Source organism: Heterodontus francisci, chromosome 23 (assembly GCF_036365525.1).
Source record: "Heterodontus francisci isolate sHetFra1 chromosome 23, sHetFra1.hap1, whole genome shotgun sequence".
Lineage (NCBI taxonomy): Eukaryota > Metazoa > Chordata > Chondrichthyes > Heterodontiformes > Heterodontidae > Heterodontus > Heterodontus francisci.
Window position 1 is genome coordinate 67,270,481 of NC_090393.1, and position 20,804 is coordinate 67,291,284.

Genomic DNA, 20,804 nt, shown 5'->3' on the forward strand with positions numbered 1-20,804 from the left:
CCGATTCTACCACTGTTCTCTAAGTGCACTGCTATAAATTCTTTGATAATGGACTCTAGCATTTTCCCCACTACTGACATCAGGCTGACTGGTCTATAATTCCCTCTTTTCTCTCTACTTCCCTTTTGAAATAGTGGGGTTACATTAGCTACTCTCCAATCTGCAGCAACTGTTCCAGAGTCTATAGAATCTTGGAAGATGACCACCAATGCATCCACTATTTCTAGGGCCACTTCCTTAAGTACTCTGGGATGCATACCATCAGGCCCTGGAGATTTATCGGCCTTCAATCCCATCAATTTCCCCAACACCATTTCTCTACTAATACTGATTTCTTTCAGTTCCTTTCTCTCACTAAGCCCTGTGTTCCCCAACATTTCTGGTATGATATTTGTGTCCTCCTTTGTGAAGACAGAACCAAAGTATGCATTTAGTTGGTCAGCCATTTCTTTGTTCCCCATAATATATTCCCCTGTTTCTGACTGTTTTTTTTTCTCTTCACATACCTATAGAAACTTTTACAATCAGTTTTTATGATCCCCGCAAGCTTGCTCTCGTACTCTATTTATTTTCCCCTTCTTAATCAATCCCTTGGTCCCCCTTTGCTGAATTCTAAACTGCTCCCAATCCTCAGGTCTGTTGTTTTGCCTCGCAAATTTATATGCCTCTTCCTTGGATCTAGTGCTATCTCTAATTTCCCTCGTAAGCCATGGTTTGGCTACCTTTCCCATTTTACTTTTGCGCCAGACAGGGATAAACAATTGTTGGAGTTCATCCATGCGCTCCATAATTGTTTGCCATTGCCTATCCATCATCATCCCTTTAAGTAACGTTTCCCAATCCATCATGGCCAACTCGCGCCTCATACATTCATAGTTTCCTAGTCTCAGAATCAACTGTCACTCTCCATCTTGATGAAGAATTCCATCATAGACATCCTTGACCCTATCACCAGGGAGGCAACATACCATCCTGGAGTAAAAACAAGAAATGCTGGAAATACTCAGCAGGTCTGGCAGCATCCTTGGTAGAAGGATCATGGATATCACCAAGTGGCTACAGAGCATTCTGGAGGGCGAGGGTGCATAGCCAGAGGTCATAGTCCACAATGGTATCAACGATATCGGTAGAAAAAGGGATGAGGACCTGCAGGCTGAATTTAGGAAGTTAGGAAAGAGATGAACAAAAAGGACCTCAAAGATAGTCATCTCCAAATTACTCCCAAGGCCATGTGCTAGTGAGTATAGAAATAGGAGAATACACTAGATAAATGCGTGGCTGGCGAGAGGGTGTAGGAGTGAGGGCTTCAGATTTCTGCATTATTGGGTTCTGGGGAAGAAGGCACCTGTAGAAGCCCGACAGTCTACACCTTAACAGGACTAGGATAAATATCCTTGCAGGAAGGTTTGCTAGTGCTGTTGGGGATGGTTTAAACTAGGTTGGCAGGGCAATGGGAACCTGAGGGCAGTTTCAGATAGGACGAATTCAGAGCAGGGAACGGGAGACAAAAAATTAGCAAGTGGCTCTGAAAGACAGAAGAAGCAAAGGTTGACAGGAATTTGGCAGAGTTAAAAAGTTTTCATATAAAGGCAAGGAGTATAGTAAATAAAACTGATAAGCTGAGGGCACAGATAAGACACATGGCAGCATACCATTGCTATAATGGAAATCTGGCTTAAAGAGGGGCAAAAAATGGCAGCTCAACATCCCTGGATACAGAGTTTACAGGGAGGACAGAGAGGGGATAAAAAAGGAGGGGGGTGTAGCATTATTGGTTAAAGAATCAATTACAGCTACGAGGAGGGATGATAAGCTAAATGAATCATCATATGAAGCCATACAGGTTGAGCTCAGAAATAAAAAAAGGAGCACCCACACTACTTGGAGTGTACTATAGACCCCCAAATAGCGAGAAGGAGATAGAAGAACAAATGTGTAGGCATATTTCTGACTGCAAAAACAATAGGGCAATAATAGTTGGGGATTTCAACTACCCTAAAAGCAACTGGGATACAAACAATGTGAAGGGGACAGAGGGCACAAAATTCTTGAAATGCATTCAAGAGAACTTTTTTTTAAGCCAGCACGTAACAAGCCCAACGAGAGGGGGTGAATTCTAGATTTAGTCTTAGGAAATGAAGCTGGAGAAGTGGATGAAGTAGCAGTGGGTGGCCATTTTGGAGATCGTGACCATAATACAGTTATATTTAGCATTATTATGGAAAAGGACAAAAATAGAACAGGAGCAAAAGTTCTGAATTGGGGGAAGGCAAATTTTATGAAGCTGAGAAGTCGACCGGATACAGCTATTTGAAGGAAAATAAGTGGCAAACCAGTGGGCGGCATTCAAAAGTGAGATTCTACGGGCACAGTGTAGACATGTCCCCACAAAGAAAAAGGGTGGTGTTACCAGTCACAAAAAACTTAATACTTTAGAAAGCCTAGAGGAGTATAGAAAGTGCAGAGGTGAAGTAAAAAAGGAAATTAGGAAAGCAAAGAGAGGACATGAAAAAATATTAGAAGGTAAAATCAAGGAAAACCCAAAGATGTTTTATCAGTACAGTAAGAACAAGAGGATAACTAAGGAAAGGGGAGGGCCTATCAGAGATGTACAAGGTAACTTATGCGTGGATACAGAAGATGTGGGCAGGGTTCTGAATGAGTACTTTGTCTTCACAAGAGAGGGATAATGCAGACATTGTAATAAAAGAGGAGTGTGAAATATTAGATACGATAAGCATAATGAGAAAGGATCTTAGATAAATCATCAGGGCCGGATGGATTGTATCCCAGGTTGTTAAAGGAAGCCAGGGAGGAAATAGCGGATGCTCTGAGGATCATTTTCAAATCCTCACTAGATACAGGCGAGGTACCAGGAGATTGGAGGTCTGCAAACTTTCTAAAATTGTTTAAAAAGGGTGCGAGGGATAGTCCAAATAATTATAGGCTGGTCAGTCTGACCTTGCTGGTGGGCAAATTATTAGAACTCTGATAGAGGATAATCTTGCACTTAAGAAGGCACGGATTAACCAGGAATAGTCAGCATGAATTTGTTAAGGGAAGGTCGTGTCTTACGAACTTATTTGAATTTTTTGAGGAAGTAACAAGGAGGATTGATGAGGATAGTGCAGTGGATGTTGTCATGAACAGATGAGAACCAACTGTAAATTATATTTTTGTGTACTTGGGTGCTATTGTCAACTGCCATTATACACAGCATTTTAAGTTATTTTATTTCTGTGTTCCATTTGTTAAAATGGAGGAGGGCGATCACTTCACCAACAGGAGGTGGGACAGCTACTTGAAGGGGTCCAGTCACATGACCCAGAAGCCACTCTTTTCAGCCTGCCTGAATTTGAAACAGTATCAGTTGAGGGAACAGTTCATTCAAAAACACAGCTGCCTTGAAGCTGCATCTCACTTCTCTGAGGCGTTCCTGCAAGAAGAGAAGCCACTGTCCGCAAAACAGCAAGAAAATCTGCTCTCTGCCAGTTTTCTCTTCGTCAAAAAGGGTGAAATCAGAAATTAAGCTGCCTCAGCTTATCTCTAAAAGTGCAAGAAGAAGAAAGTGTATGAGAAGAGGTTTCCAACGACTCCTACCCCCACTCGGCATTTTTAGTCGGTTAACTCCAGTTATGGGCTTACTGTTAATAAAAAAAAAAGCCTCTAGTTTCAACTGAAACCTCTGTTAGTTTGCAGTTAAGCTATTTTCTATTTGGTAAATGTCCTTGCCCTTTTGATGCCTTTACCTTTCCTTGTATGTTTTTTTTTAGTTCAGAGATACAGCACTGAAACAGGCCCTTCGGCCCACTGAGTCTGTGCCGACCATCAACCACCCATTTATACTAATCCTACACTAGTTCCATATTCCTACCACATCCCCACCTGTCCCTATATTTTCCCTACAACCTACCTATACTAAGGGCAATTGTTAATGGCCAATTTACCTATCAACCTGCAAGTCTTTGGCATGTGGGAGGAAACCGGATCACCCGGAGGAAACCCACACAGACACAGGGAGAACTTGCAAACTCCACACAGGCAGTACCCGGAATTGAACCCGGGTTTGTTAGCATTCGTTGCCAAGTTAACCCCCTCCCGAGTTTCTTTCTTTTGGGCCTCCTTATCTTGAGAGACAATGGATACACGCCTGGAGGTGGTCAGTGGTTTGTGAAGCAGCGCCTGGAGTGGCTATAAAGGCCAATTCCAGAGTGACAGGCTCTTCCACAGGTGCTGCAGAGAAATTTGTTTGTCGGGAGTGTTGCACAGTTGGCTCTCCCCTTGCGCCTCTGTCTTTTTTCCTGCCAACTACTAAGTCTCTTCGACTCGCCACATTTTAGCCCCGTCTTTATGGCTGCCCGCCAGCTCTGGCGAACGCTGGCAACTGACTCCCACGACTTGTGATCAATGTCACAGGATTTCATGTCGCGTTTGCAGACGTCTTTAAAGCGGAGACGTGGACGGCCAGTGGGTCTGATACCAGCGGCGAGCTCGCTGTACAATGTGTCTTTGGGGATCCTGCCATCTTCCATGCGGCTCACATGGCCAAGCCATCTCAAGCGCCGCTGACTCAGTAGTGTGTACAAGCTGGGGATGTTGGCCGCCTCAAGGACTTCTGTGTTGGAGATACGGTCCTGCCACCTGATGCCAAGTATTCTCCGGAGGCAGCGAAGATGGAATGAATTGAGACGTCGCTCTTGGCTGGCATACGTTGTCCAGGCCTCGCTGCCATAGAGCAAGGTACTGAGGACACAGGCCTGATACACTCGGACTTTTGTGTTCTGTGTCAGTGCGCCATTTTCCCACACTCTCTTGGCCAGTCTGGACATAGCAGTGGAAGACTTACCCATGTGCTTGTTGATTTCTGCATCTAGAGACAGGTTACTGGTGATAGTTGAGCCTAGGTAGGTGAACTCTTCAACCACTTCCAGAGCGTGGTCGCCAATATTGATGGATGGAGCATTTCTGACGTCCTGCCCCATGATGTTCGTTTTCTTGAGGCTGATGGTTAGGCCAAATTCATTGCAGGCAGCCGCAAACCTGTCGATGAGACTCTGCAGGCACTCTTCAGTGTGAGATGTTAAAGCAGCATCGTCAGCAAAGAGGAGTTCCCTGATGAGGACTTTCCGTACTTTGGACTTCGCTCTTAGATGGGCAAGGTTGAACAACCTGCCCCCTGATCTTGTGTGGAGGAAAATTCCTTCTTCAGAGGACTTGAACGCATGTGAAAGCAGCAGGGAGAAGAAAATCCCGAAAAGAGTGGGTGCGAGAACACAGCCCTGTTTCACGCCACTCAGGATAGGAAAGGGGTCTGATGAGGAGCCACCATGTTGAATTGTGCCTTTCATATTGTCATGGAATGAGGTGATGATACTTAGTAGCTTTGGTGGACATCCGATCTTTTCTAGTAGTCTGAAGAGACCACGTCTGCTGACGAGGTCAAAGGCTTTGGTGAGATCAATGAAAGCAATGTAGAGGGGTGTCTGTTGTTCACGGCATTTCTCCTGTATCTGATGAAGGGAGAACAGCATGTCAACGGTCGATCTCTCTGCACGAAAGCCACACTGTGCCTCAGGGTAGACGCGCTCGGCCAGCTTCTGGAGCCTGTTCAGAGCGACTCGAGCAAAGACTTTCCCCACTATGCTGAGCAGGGAGATTCCACGGTAGTTGCTGCAAGTCACCGCGGTCACCTTTGTTTTTATAGAGGGTGATGATATTGGCATCGCGCATGTCCTGTGGTACTGCTCCCTCGTCCCAGCACAGGCAAAGCAGTTCATGTAGTGCTGACAGTATAGCAGGCTTGGCACTCTCGATTATTTCAGGGGTAATGCTGTCCTTCCCAGGGGCTTTTCCGCTGGCTAGAGAATCAATGGCATCACTGAGTTCCGATTTGGTTGGCTGTATGTCCAGCTCATCCATGACTGGTAGAGGCTGGGCTGCATTGAGGGCAGTCTCAGTAACAGCATTCTCCCTGGAGTACAGTTCTAGGTAGTGCTCAACCCAGCGGTCCATTTGTTTGCATTGGTCAGTGATTATGTCCCCTGATTTAGATTTGAGGGGGGCGATCTTCTTGATGGTTGGCCCAAGAGCTCTCTTCATGCCATCATACATTCCTCTGATGTTTCCGGTGTCTGAGGCCAGCTGAATATGACTGCATAGGTGTTGCCAGTAGTCGTTTGCGCAGCGCCTGGCTGTTCTTTGTGCAGTACTTCTGGCTGCTTTAAGTGCTGCGGATGTTAAATCGCTGGGGGCTTTCTTGTAGTTCAACAGTGCAATGCGCTTAGCGGCTATGACAGGTTCCAGCTCTTCATTATGAGATTGAAACCAGTCTGCATTTCTCTTCGCACTTTTGCCGTAGGTGGTCAAAGCTGACCTGTTAAGTGCCTGTTAATAAACCCTACTTCTTTGTTTTAACTTCAACGACAGTTTTGTTGCAGTCCTTTACAAGTCAGGGTTCAAGGGGGGAAAATTCAATTACAATCTGCTAATGGACAGGCTGTTGAAAAGACAGAAATTGGTTCTAATAAAAATTAACTACCTGTTTGTAACAATATTGTCTGCATGGATTTTAGTAAGGCATTTGACAATGTCCCAACTGGCAGACTGGTTAGAAAAGTAAAAGCCCATGGAATTCAGGGGAATGTGGATCCAAAATTGGCTTAGTGACAGGAAACAAAGGGTAATGGTTGATGGATGCTTTTGCAAATGGAAAGTGGATTCCAGTGACGTTCCATAGGGCTCAATGTTGGGTCTCTTGCTGTTTGTGGTATATATTAATGATTTAGACTTAAATGTGAGAGGCATGATTGGGAAATTTGCAGCTGACACAAAAATTGGCAGTGTCGTTGACCGTGAAGAGGATAGCCGTAGACTCCAGAAATATATGAACAGTTTGGTTGAGTGGAATTCAATCCGGAGAAGTGTAAGGTAATGCATCTGGGGAGGGCAAACAAAGCGAGGAAATACACAATCAACGGCAGGATACTGAGAGGGGTAGAAGACGTCAGAGCACCTTGGGGTGCATGTCCACAGATCCCTGAAGGTGGCAGAACAGATAGATAAAGTGAAGAAGGCATATGGAATGCTTTCCTTTATTGGCCAAGGTATAGAATACAAAAGCAGTGATGTAATGCAGAAACTGTATAAAAAGCTGGTTCGGCCACAGTTGGAGTATTGTGTACAGTTCTGGTCACCACATTACAGAAAGGACATAATTGCTCTGGAGAGAGTACAGAAGAGATTTACAAAAATGTTGCCAGGGCCTGAAAGTTGCAGCTATAAAGAAAGATTGGATAGGCCAGGGTTGTTTTCCTTCGAACAGAGGAGGCTGAGGGGTAACTTAATTGAGGTGTACAAAATTATGAGGGGCCTAGATAGAGTAGACAGGAAGGACCTGTTTCCCCAGGCAGAGAGTTCAATTACCAGGGGGCACAGATTTAAGGTGATTGGTGGAAGGATTAGAGGGGACATGAGGAAAATCATTTTCACCCAGAGAGTGGTGGGTGTCTGGAATTCGCTGCCTGGATCAGTGGTGGAGGCAGAAACCCTCAACTCATTTAAAAGGTACCTGGACCTGCACCTGAAGTGCTGGAATCTGCAAGGCTACGGACCAGGTGCTGGAAGGTGGGATTAAATGGGCTGCTAGTTTTTTCAGCTGGCTCAGACATGATGGGCTGAATGGCTTCTTTCAGTGCTCTAACCTTTAAATCATTCTATGATTTCTAACAAGAGGGCACAGATTTGAAGTAATTGGCAAAAGAAGCAACGGTGACATGACGAAAAATATTTTCACGCAGCAAATTGTTTGGATCTGGAATTCACTGCCAGACATTATGGTAAAGGCAGGTTCAATCAAACTATTCAAAAGGGAATTGGATCCTTACCTGAAAAGGAAGAATGCACGGGGTTATGGGGAGAAGGTGGGGGAATGGCACTAAGTAGATTCGCCAACTTTAAGGGCATTTAAGTGGTCATTGGATAGACATATGGATGAAAATGGAATAGTGTAGGTCAGATGGTTTCACAGGTCGGCGCAACATTGAGGGCCGAAGGGCCTGTACTGCGCTGTAATGTTCTAATTCTAATTCTAAGTGCCGAATTGTTCACTCGGCAAGCTGGTGCAAATACAATGGGCTAAATGGCCTCCTTTTGTATTCTAACAATTCTGAGATTCTGAGAGATTTATGAGTACATGAACAGAAATTACTCAAAGCCAGTGACAGGTATAAGATATAATTAAAAATACGAATAGAACGCTAATCTTTTATCTCAAAAGGGGCTGGAATACAAACAAGTGGAAATAATGCTACAATTGTATAAAACTCTGGCTGGACCACACTGGGGCACGACATTCATTTTTGGGCACCATACCTCAGGAAGACTATAATGGCCTTGGAGGGCGTGCAGTGCAGATTCACCAGAATGATCCCGGAGTTCACAGGGTTATATTATGAGGACAGCTTGCATAAACCAGGCTTTCATTCTCTCGAGTGTAGAAGATTCAGGGTCTAACTGAGGTTTAAAGGATTTGATAGGGTAGGTAGAGAGAAACTGGAGTGGGAATCCAGAACAAGGGGGCGTAACCTTAAAATTATAGCTCGACTTTTCATTGGTGATGTCAGGAAGTAATTCTGCAAGCAAAGGATAGTGGAAATCTGGAAAACTGTCCTCCAAAAAGTTGTTGAAGCTGGGTGAATTGATTAACCACGATTGCATCAAATGGACAGAACAGCTTGAGGGGCTGAATCGCCTCCTCCTGCACCTAATTCAATGATTTATGATAGAAAATTCCACATTCTAACTATCCTGTATGTTTTTTTCCTCCTAATCCCTTTAATTCTTTTTGTGATTTAAATTTCTGTATTGATATCTCCCTCCCAGGGCCAGATCACACATTCAGACACGTTCAAAGTAAAAGCAGTCATTGCACAGATTTGCAGATCACTACTCACATCTTGGCAGCCTGAGAAACTTCATTTTACTCCAACTGTTTAATTTCTATTCCCCAAACAGAAACTGTTTTAATTTTCTATTTTAATCAATGACACGAATTGCCTAATTTTCTTAAAATCTGTGTATTAATATGCATACAGTTTAGATTACATTCCCTTCATTAGACAATTTCTTCTTTTTTACCTTCCCATATCCTGATTTGTGTTTTACAATCTTGCTCTCTAACCTTTCTACATCCTTATTACGCTTTTCTTTCCAAGCTACCTATCCACTCATGCTCTACCACTCTCTCCTGCTTTCAGAGTTGAAATCTCCCCCAGAGAGACTCGCTCCAGCTCTGTCCAGGTGTTGGTCATCCCGTTGGTTCATCTCACTCTAGCCCAGAAGTCAGTACCAACGACATAGATAAGATTAGGAAAGAGGTTTTACATGGAGAATATGAGCAGCTAGGGGCTAAATTAAAAAGCAGAACCTCAAAGGTAATAATCTCTGGAATTGTTACCTCAGCCACGAGCAAATTGGCATAGGGTGAATAAATTTAAAGAGATGAATACGTGGCTCAAAGATTGGTGTGGTAGAAATGGGTTTCAATTCAGAGAGCACTGGCACCAGTACTGGGGAAAGTGGGAGCTGTACCGTTGGGATGGTCTTCACCCAAACCGTGCTGGGACCAGTGTTCTGGCGAGTCATATAACTAGGGTGGTAGAGAGGGCTTTAAACTAAATAGTGGGAGGGAGGGATCATGTGAGAGAGATGTGGTAAATTAAAGAGAAAGGACAAGGCTATAAAGCAAGGTAGCGATTTGGGTAATGGTAACCAGAATGTGGCAGGAAGGGATAGAGCGTATAAACCTAAGACCGCACCAGCAGATAAAGCCAAGGATTTCAGAAATGGTAAAAAGACATAGTTAAAGGCTCTGTATTTCAACCAATGACCACCTCCAGGCGCTTACCCATTGTCTCTCGAGATAAGGAGGCCAAAGAGAATTTCAATGTGCACAGAATTCGTAACAAAATGGATGAACTGTTAGCACAGACAGAAATAAATATTTATGACCTGATAGCCATTAGAGACATGGTTGCAAGGTGACCAGAATATTGAAGAGTATTCGACATTTCAAAAAACACAGCAAGCAAGGAGGTGTAGCTTTGTTAATTAAGGATGCCATTAGTACAGTAGCAAAGAGCAAGGTGTAGAATCAGTTTGGGTAGAGATAAGAAATGGGAAAAGGTCGGAGGGCACTTGTGGGAGTAGTTTATAGGCCCCATAACAGTTGCTCCACTGTAGGACAGAGTATACAGGGAGAAATAAATTGGGAGTGTAAGGTACTGCAATAATCATGGGTGATTTTAATCTACATGTAGATTGGGCAAATCAGATTGGCATATCTGATGTGCCTGGAAAATGAGTTCATAGAGTGTATTCGGGACAATTTGCCAGAGCAGTACATTCTAGAGCCAACTAGGGAGCAGGCTATTCTAGACCTGCTAATGTTCAATGAGACAGGATTAATCAATAACCTCATGGTAAAGGAGCCTCTTGATGACAGCGATCATAACATGTTAGAATTTCACACTCAGTTTGAAGGGGAGAAGTGTGGGTCTAAGAAAAGTGTTTTAAACCTAAGCAAAGGTAATTACAAGGGTATGACGACAGAGCTAGCTAACCTGAACTGGGAAACTAGGTTAAAAGGTAGGGCAGTAGAGATGTAGTGGCAGACATTTAAGGAGATATTTCATAACTCTCAGCAAAGATTTATCCCAGTGAGAAAGAAAGATTCTTTGAGAAGTATGCATCATCTATGGCTAAATCAGCAAGTTAAGGATAGTATCAAATTAAAAGAAACACTGTACAAATCTGCAAAGATTAGTGGTAGGTCAGAAGTTTGGACAGATTTTAAGAACCAACAAAGAATGACAAAAAAAAATTAAGAAGGAGAGAGTGTGAGAGAAAACTAGCTCGTAATATAAACACAGATAGTAAGATCTTCTGCAAGTATTTAAATAGGAAAAGAGTAAAGGTCTTCTAGAGTGTGTGTCTGGGGAATTGATAATGGAAAACAAGGAAATGGCAGAGGTGTTGAACAGGTATTTTGTGTCTGCTTTCACTGTAGAAGACTTAGAAAGCCTGCCAAAGATACTTGAAAATCAAGAGGTGAAAGGGAGGGAGGAACTTAAAATAATCATAATCACCAGGGAAAATGTGCTGGGAAAACTATTAGACTTAAAGGCTGACAAGTTCCCAAATCAGACGGCCTGCATCCTAGGGTCTTAAAAGAAGTAACTGCAGAGATATAGAGAGGCTTTGGTTATAATCTTCCAAAATTGCTTAGATTCTGGAAGGGTCCCAGAGGATTGGAAAGTAAAAAATGTAACACCTTTATTCAAGAAAGGAGGGAGACAGAAAGCAGGAAACTATAGGCCAGTTAGCCGAACATGTCATAGGGAGATTACTAGAATCCATTATTAAGGAGGTTATAGCAGGATACTTGTAAAATCAGAATGGGATCAGACAGAGTCAACGTGATTTTGTGAAAGGGAAATTGTGTTTAGAAACATAAAAACATAGAAAATGGGAGCAGGAGTAGGCCATTTGGCCCTTCGAGCCTGCTCTGCCATTCATTATGATCATGGCTGATCATCCAACTCAGTAACCTGTTCCCGCTTTCCCCCCATATCCTTTGATCCCTTTCGCCCCAAGAGCCATATCTAACTCCTTCTTAAAAATATACAATGTTTTGGCCTCAACCGCCTTCTGTGGTAGTGAATTCCACAGGCTCACCACTCTCTGGGTAAAGATATTTCTCCTCATCTCAGTCCTGAAAGGTTTACCCTGTATCCTTAGACTATGACCCCTGGTTCTGAACTCCCCCAAAATCAGGAACATTGTTCCTGCATCTACCCTGTCAAGTCCTGTTAGAATTTTATAGGTTTCTATGAGATCCCCCCTCACTCTTCTGAACATAAGTGAATATAAACCGACTCAATCTCTCCTCATACATCAGTCCCACCATTCCAGGAATCAGTCTGGTAAACCTTCGCTGCACTCCCTCTATAGCAAGAACATCCTTCCTCAGATAAGGAGACTAAAACTGCACACAATATTCCAGGTGTGGCCTCACCAAGGCCCTGTATAATTTCAGCAAGACATCCCTGCTCCTGTACTCGAATCCTCTCGCTATGAAGGCCAACATACCATTAGCCTTTTTTACCGCCTGTTGCACCTGCATGCTTACCTTCAGCGACTGGTGTACGAGAACACCCAGGTCTCGTTGCATATTCCCCTCTCTCAGTTTATAGCCTTTCAGATAATAATCTGCCTTCCTGTTTTTGCTACTAAAGTAGATAACCTCACATTTATCTACATTATACTGCATCTGCCATGCATTTGTCCACTCACTCAACTTGTCCAAATCACCCTGAAGCCTCTCTGCATCCTCCTCATAACTCACCCTCCCACCCAGTTTTGTGTCATCTGCAAATTTGGAGATATTACATTTAGTTCCCTCATCTAAATCATTAATGTACATTGTGAATAGCTGGGGTCCTTGCACCGATCCCTGCGGTACCCCACTAGTCACTGCCTGCCATTCGGAAAAAGACCCGTTTATTCCTACTCTTCGTTTCCTGTCTGCCAAACAATTTTCTATCCATCGCAATACACTACCCCCAATCCCGTGCGCTTTAAATTTACACGCTAATCTCTTATGTGGAACTTTGTCAAAAGCCTTCTGAAAGTCCAAATAAGCCACATCCACTGCCGCCACCAGCCCCCCCACCCCCCCCCCCCCCCATCAACTCTACTGGTTACATCCTCGAAGAATTCTAGTAGATTTGTCAAGCATGATTTCCCTTTCGTAAATCCATGCTGACTCTGTCCGATTCTACCACTGTTTTCTGCTATAAAATCTTTGATAATGGACTCTAGAATTTTCCCCACTACTGACGTCAGGCTGACTGGTCTATAATTCTCTGTTTTCTCTCTACCTCCTTTTTTAAATAGTGGGGTTACATTAGCTACCTTCCAATCTGTAGGAACTGTTCCAGAGTCTATAGAATCTTGGAAGATGATCACCAATGCATCCACTATTTCTGGGGCCACTTCCTTAAGTACTCTGGGATGTAGATTATCAGGCCCTGGGGATTTATCGGCCTTCAATCCTATCAATTTCCCCAAAACCATTTCTCTATTAATACTCATTTCTTTCAGTTCCTCCCTCTCACTAAACCCTGTATTCCCCAACATTTCTGGTATGATATTTGTGTCCTCCTTTCTGAAGACAGAACCAAAGTATGCATTTAGTTGGTCAGCCATTTCTTTATTCTACATAATAAATTCCCATGTTTCTGACAGTAAGGGACCTGCATTTGTCTTCACCAATTTTTTTCTATTCACATATCTATAGAAACCTTTAGTCAGTTTTTATGTCCCCCACAAGCTTACTCTCGTACTCTATTTTCCCCTTCTTAATCAATCTCTGGGTCCTCCTTTGCTGAATTCTAAACTGCTCCCAATCCTCAGATCTGTTGTTTTTTTCTGGCAAATTTGTATGCCTCTTCCTTGGATCTAATGCTATCTCTAATTTCCCTTGTAAGCCATGGTTTGGCTACCTTTCCCATTTTACTTTTGTGCCAGACAGGAATAAACAATTGTTGCAGTTCATCCATGTGCTCTTTGAATGTTTGCCATTGCATATCCACTGTCATCCCTTTAAGTAACGTTTCCCAATCCATCATAGCCAACTCGTGCTTCTTCGTAGTTTCCTTTACTAAGATTCAGAACCCTAGTCTCAGAATCAACTACATCACTCTCCATCTTGATGAAGAATTCTATCATATTATGGGCACTCATCCCCAAGGGGTCTCGCACAACTAGACTGTCAATTATTCCTCTCTCATTATACAATACCCAGTCTAGGATGGTTCTCTAGTTGGTTCCTCAACGTATTGGTCCAGAAATCCATCGCGTATACACTCCATGAATTCCTCCTCTACGGTATTGTGACTAATTTGATTTGCCCAATCTATATGCAGATTAAAATCACCCATAATTACAGATGTTCCTTTATCGCATGCATCTCTAATCTCCTGTTTAATGCCATTCCCAACATCACCACTACAGTTTGGGGGTCTATATACAACCCCCAATGTTTTTTGCCCCTTAGTGTTTCTCAGCTCTACCCATACAGATTCCACATCGTCAGAGCTAATATCCTTCCTCACTATTGCGTTAATTTCCTCTTTAACCAGCAATGCAACTCCACTGCCTTTTACTTTTTGTCTGTCCTTCCTAAATACTGAATACCCCTGGATGTTCATTTCCCATCCCTGGTCACCCTGCAGCCGTGTCTCTGTAATCCCAATTATATCATACCCGTTTACATCTATTTCCGCGATTAATTCATCCACTTTATTGCGAATGCTCCGCGCGTTAAGGCACAAAGCCTTAAGGATTGTCTTTTTAACATCACTTGTCCCCTTCCCACTATTTTTCACTGTGGCCCTGTTTGATTCTGGCCCTTGATTTCTCTGCCTATCACTATTCTTATTCCCCTTACTGTCTTTTGTTCTTGTCTTTGATCCCCCCTCCTCTGACTCCTTGCAAAGGTTTCCATCCCCCTGCCTTTTTAGTTTAAACTCTCCCCAACCACTCTAGCAAATACTCCCGGTCCTGCCCAGGTGTAACCCATCCAGTTGTACTGGTCCCACCTCCCCCAGAACCGGTCCCAATGTCCCAGGAATCTAAAACCCTCTCCCTCACACCATCTCTTCAGCCACGTATATCCGATATATCCTGCTATTTCTACTCTGACTAGCACGTGGCACTGGTAGTAATCCTGAGATCACCACCTTTGAGGTCCTACTTTTCAACTTACTTCCCAACTCCCTATATTCTGCTTTTAGGACCTCATCCTTTTTGTTTTTATCTACGTCATTTGTACCAATGTGTACCACGACCACTGGCTGTTCACTCTCCCCCTTCAGAATGTCCTGTAACCGATTGAGACATCCTTGACCCTAGCACCCGGGAGGCTACATACCATCCTGGAGTCTCGTTTGCGGCCACAGAAATGCCCATCTATTCCCCTTACAATTGATTAATTAATTTATTAGAGTTCTTCGAGGAAGTAACAAGGATAAAGGGGAACCTGTAGATGTGGTGTACTTGGATTTCCAGAAGGCATTTGATAAGGTGCCACATAAAAGGTTACAAAATAAGATAAGAACACATGGTGTAGGGGGTAACATATTAGCATGGATAAAGGACTGGATAGCTCACAGGAAGCAGAGTAGGGATAAATGGGTATTTTTCGGGTTAGCAAGCTGTAACTAGTGGAGTGCCATCGGGATCAATGCTGGGGCCTCAACTATTTACAATCTATATCAATGACTTGGATGAAGGGACTGCATGTATGGTAGCTAAATTTGCCGATGACAAGATAGGAAGGAAAGTATGTTGTCAAGATGAGGTAAAGAGGCTACAAAAAAGATAGGTTAAGCGAATGGGCAAAAATTTGGTAGATGGAATATAATGTGGGAAAAAGTGTGAACTTGTTCACTTTGACAGGAAAATCTGTATATTATTTAAACAGAGAGCGATTGCAGAATTGGTGCCACAGAGGCATCTGGGAGTCCTGGTGCATGAATCACAAATGGTTGGTATGTAGGTACAGCAAGTGATTAGGAAGGCAAATGGAATGTTGCCGTCTATTGCAGGGGAATCGAGTATAATAGTAGGGAAGTTGTACTGCAGTTGTAAAGGACCTTGGTGAGACCACATCTGGAGTACTGCATACCTTATTTAAGTCTCCTTATTCAAAAAAGGATATAATTACTTTAGAAGCAGTTCAGAGAAGGTTCACTCGACTTATTCTGGGAATGAAATGCTTATCTTATGAAGAAAGGTTGAACAGGTTGGGCCGACACTCACTGGAGTCCAGAAAAATGAGAGGTGATCTTATTGGAACATATAAGATCCTGAGGGGACTAGAAAGAGTGGATCCCGGAAACTAGAACGAGGGGACAAAGTTTAAGAAGAAGAGGTCTCTCTTTTCAGATGGAGACGAGAAGAACTATTTTTCTCAAAGGATTGTTCGTCTGTGGAGCTCTTTTCCCCAGGAAGCAGTGGAGGCAGGGCCATTGAATTTATTCAAGGCTGAGTTAAACAGATTTTTGATAGACAAGGCAGCCAAGAGTTATGGGGGGGGGGGGGGGGCAGACAGGAAAGTGGAGTTAAAAGCACAATTAGATCAGCCATGATCTTATCGTATGGCGGAGCTGGCTTGAAGGACCGAATGGCCTACTCCGGCTCCTGAGTCCTATGTAGAAATGGTGCCAATGCCCAAGGCATTGAAACCATTCCTTCCTCCAGCAGGTCACTATCTTTCTGAGAATGGCCTCCTGCCATGCCGTAAATAAATGACCCTTTGACACTCTCTCCTCCTCACTGTCAGTCTCTTTCTCTGCCCCTCTGCTCTCACTCTCTCTCTCTCTCTCTCTGCCCCTCCCCCCTCTCTGCCCCTCCCCCCTCTCTCTCTGCCCCTCCCCTCCCTCTCTCTCTGCCCCTCCCCTCCCCCTCTCTCTGCCCCTCCCCTCCCCCTGCCCCTCCCCTCCCTCTCTCCCTGCCCCTCCCCTCCCTCTCTGCCCCACCCCCTCTCTCTCTCTGCCCCTCCCCTCCCTCTCTCTCTGGCCCTCCCACCCCCCTCTCGCTCTGGCCCTCCCCCCCCTCTCGCTCTGCCCCTCCCCCCCTCTCGCTCTGCCCCTCCCCCCCTCTCGCTCTGCCCCTCCCCCCTCTCGCTCTGCCCCTCCCCCCTCTCGCTCTGCCCCTCCCCCCTCTCGCCCGCTCTCTGCCCCACCCCTCTCTCGCCCGCTCTCTGCCCCACCCCTCTCTCGCCCGCTCTCTGCCCCTCCCCTCTCTCGCCCGCTCTCTGCCCCTCCCCTCTCTCGCCCGCTCTCTGCCCCTCCCCTCTCTCTGCCTCTCCCCTCTCTCGCCCGCTCTCTGCCCCTCCCCTCTCTCGCCTGCTCTCTGCCCCTCCTCCCTCTCGCCCGCTCTCTGCCCCTCCTCCCTCTCGCCCGCTCTCTGCCCCTCCTCCCTCTCGCCCGCTTTCTGCCCCTCCTCCCTCTCGTCCGCGCTCTGCCCCTCCTCCCTCTCGCCCGCTCTCTGCCCCTCCTCCCTCTCGCCCGCTCTCTGCCCCTCCTCCCTCTCGCCCGCTCTCTGCCCCTCCTCCCTCTCGCCCGCTCTCTGCCCCTCCTCCCTCTCGCCCGCTCTCTGCCCCTCCTCCCTCTCGCCCGCTCTCTGCCCCTCCTCCCTCTCGCCCGCTCTCTGCCCCTCCTCCCTCTCGCCCGCTCTCTGCCCCTCCCCCCTCTCGCCCACTCTCTGCCCCTCCCCTCTCGCCCACTCTCTGCCCCTCCCCTCTCTCGCCCACTCTCTGCCCCTCCCATCTCGCCCACTCTCTGCCCCTCCCCTCTCTCGCCCACTCTCTGCCCCTCCCCTCTCTCGCCCACTCTCTGCCCCTCCCCTCTCTCGCCCACTCTCTGCCCCTCCCCTCTCTCTGCCCCTCCTCCCTCTCACCCGCTCTCTGCCCCTATTCCCTCTCTCTCTCTGGCCATCCCTCTCTTCCCCCCTCCCTCCCACAGTTACAGTGAGTGGAATGCTCAGCAGATGGTTGGTCATTTCTTTTTAAAAACATTGCACTGTCAGTTTCAGAGCTGACAGCTCCTAACATCAGGAACAGCCGTTTCCCAAAAGACATGGGGTTTTCCAGTGGGCTTTTTAAAAAAAAGTCAGAATCCGTGGGTCAATTCAGAGTCTGTTGGGAAACGCCTGTTCCCAATGTCAGCTCTGAAATGGCAGCGGGATGTTTTTAAAAAGGACACTCTGAAAGAAGAAGATCATGAGAAATTTCTGATCTCCATTCATGGTGAGGATGAGGAACAGCCCAGGAAAAGTTTACAGTTGTTTACAAGAGGACAACCCTGGACTAGAGTGTTCTCATTTCCTGTGCCATCCTGATTACAATGATATCATGTTCACCAGCCTCTTTGAAAACCACTGTCAACAGGTTGTATTTCCAGCATTTTCTGTTTTTATTTCAGACTTTCCAGCGTCCACAGTATTTTGCTTTTGGTCATTTTAACTCATCTTTGGTAGTGGGGGAGGTGGGGAGGGTATGGTAACTGCATTAATTTAAACAAAAATATAATTTACAGAATAACTGAGTGTTCAAAGTCCATCTGTATTTTCACAAGCTTGTACACTAGGAGTTTGTTTTCCTGAGAGAAGGTTACAAATTAACTATAAGTACTATCTTTCCACTTTTACGTAGTTCCTTTGCTGCTTGGCCTCTCCACAGCACCTCGGTTGGGTACTTGTGGATCTGAGCCATACAGACAAGATTCCATATTCAGTCCCTGATCTTGCTGAGTAAATGATACTTCCACTGAGGTGACAACAATAGCTATTTAATGTATAATGCTTCCAGACCTCCTGCTCCCGATCATTAATTAGTGACTCCCATTGGAAAGGGCCTGTGTGCAGATTTCAGAAGATGACAATATAAGCTTCTGCTCTAAATGGATAATTGGCTGGCCAACATTAATGGTCAATGAAAGTCACTTGTGCCTATGGAATCACACCCCAGATAGTGGATAGTGTCAGTACTGTTGGGGAAGGGAGGAGAGGGAAGAGGAAAAGGGAGAATAAGTGAAATAAAAGGAAATAAATTCAAAACACCCAATATTTGGGTACACTGCACCAATGGACCTTCTTGAGAATACTACAAATGAGGTAATTTTCAGTAATTTAATTGTGATTATATTATACAACCACAACACTGGAAATTTAAAGGTGCTCTGTGCCTTAGACATAGAGGGCAAAGCTTCACGGCCACTATTTGCCACACTTCAATCTCAGCCACCTTATCATAGGGAGATACCTGGAAGAGCCAAACATTTGGTGCATAGGATGAATTATCCTGTCCCTCTGGACATTCACCTTACAGTGACTGATCCAGGCTACCTGACAGGATTGTTAACATTACGGAGGTCATAGAGAGATACAGCACCAAAACAGGCCCTTTGGCCCAATGAGTCCACGCTGACCATCAACCACCCGTTTATACTAATCCTACATTAATCCCATTTCCATCTCATGTCCCCATCTTCCCTCAATTCTCATACCACCTACCTACACTAGGGGCAATTTACAATGGCCAATTTACCTATCAATCTGCAAGTCTTTGGCATGTGGGAGGAAACTGGAGCAAACCCACATGTTCACAGGGAGAACTTGCAAACTCCGCACAGGCAGTACCCAGAACTGAACCCGGATCACTGGAGCGGTGAGGCTGCGGTGCTAACCACTGCAACACTGTGCCAGGGGCTAGAGAGGAGGGTACCAAAATACTGCTAAAATAGAAAGTGTAAAACATGCATGTTTGAAAACTGTAGAAGGCATTCGGTTCACGCAGGATTAAAAAGATAATTATTTCAATCAACATATCAGCAGATGGTGGCTTTACCTTGTCCTGACTGTTCAGCTCCTGGTAGGGGATATGTGCTGGAAGATATGTATGAAGCACAGCACAGAACGCAAGACCATCATTCCAACTACTGCTGAAATTTGTGATGTCAATATTCTGGTAGGGGGAAAAACAATAATTTTTTTTGAATAATTCAATACCTTTATGTTGCATTAGAGCAACATTAAAATGTAGAGGAGAAATGCATTCCGCCCCGCTCATGCTTGCCCATATCTTTGAATTTTGCACACACTACATTTAGATGGATCATATTTAAAACACTAATCCAACAAGATCCCACATCCTTTCTGGGGCAGAACTCTCTTGCTCGGTTCAGCTCCACCTTTCAATGTCTCCGCATGTGCGTGTTAAGGCAAGTCAGATAAAAATCAAACTCGTATATTGTACAGAAAGAAAAGGCAGCTCATAATTAACTTGTTGGTCATATTTATTTTGAGCTCTATCAGTAAGGTAGTGTTACAAACATACAGACCCTCTAATCACCCCCTCCCTGTACAAAGACATCATTCTATCTACAATGTACACCGTATTTTAGTATCAAGGAAGACAGGCACATACACGACCTCACAAACCAGACTGAAGAACAAGTCTCTCTATTTTAAAATTCATTCAACTTCATTTAATAATACAGCAAGTCTATTGTCAGCAACTTAAAATCTCAAACACTTTTGCTTATTTTTAGCGTGTACCCAATCATTAAAAACAAATGGTTCTCTGCGAGATGCAGTTAGAGAAAATACAGCTGCCTCAAACAAGCTGGCCTCTAGGTAGGGTTGCCAATTCTGGTTGGCCTTATTCCTGGAGGTTTCATCATGTATTCCGCCTCTAACTGCCACACCCAATGAAACAGTCTTTTTTCCCCATCTCCACAATTTTTATTTCTAATAAATTACTAATAAATGAGTTCACAGACATTAAAAAAAAGATAATTTTCAATGCCCCTATGGTTTTTCTCCTGGCAGTGTCCTAGAGACTGATCTTGAATCCTGAAGGGTTGGCTACCTTACTTACAAGGAGACTGAAATTGAACTTGTTATCTTCTCTCAGTTTAAGTCCATACTACATAAAAAGTGGCTGAGGTACAGTGACATGGTGTCATTTGACATTTAAAACTTATTAAATCAGGGTAAAGTCCTGTAATAGTCACTGTACTGTCTCTCATTATAGACTGATACTGCTGGCAGCTAAAAATTCACAGAATCATAGAATTGTTGCAGCGGAGACCATTCGGCTCATCTTGGCCGCACCGGCTTTCTGAAAGAGCAACTCCCTCCATTCCCCCGCCCTCTCCCCGTAACCTCGCACATTCTTC

At 44.7% G+C, this 20,804-nt stretch overlaps 1 protein-coding gene across 12 annotated transcripts in view; it reads right to left on the reverse strand.

Moving 5' to 3' along the window:
• The window catches only part of specc1la (sperm antigen with calponin homology and coiled-coil domains 1-like a), a 575,263-nt gene that overhangs the window by 38,021 nt on the left and 516,438 nt on the right, over positions 1-20,804 (reverse strand). For 11 of the 12 annotated variants that reach the window (XR_010977306.1, XR_010977305.1, XM_068055453.1 and 8 more), the window contains one exon: positions 19,472-19,588. Coding sequence is in view for 9 of the 12 variants with exons in the window: in XM_068055453.1 (XP_067911554.1) it covers positions 19,472-19,588 (117 nt within the window). In the remaining 3 variants the exon portion in view is untranslated. Of the gene's footprint in view, positions 1-19,471; positions 19,589-20,804 lie in introns of those variants that run through there. The other variant, XM_068055459.1, reaches the window with a different exon arrangement.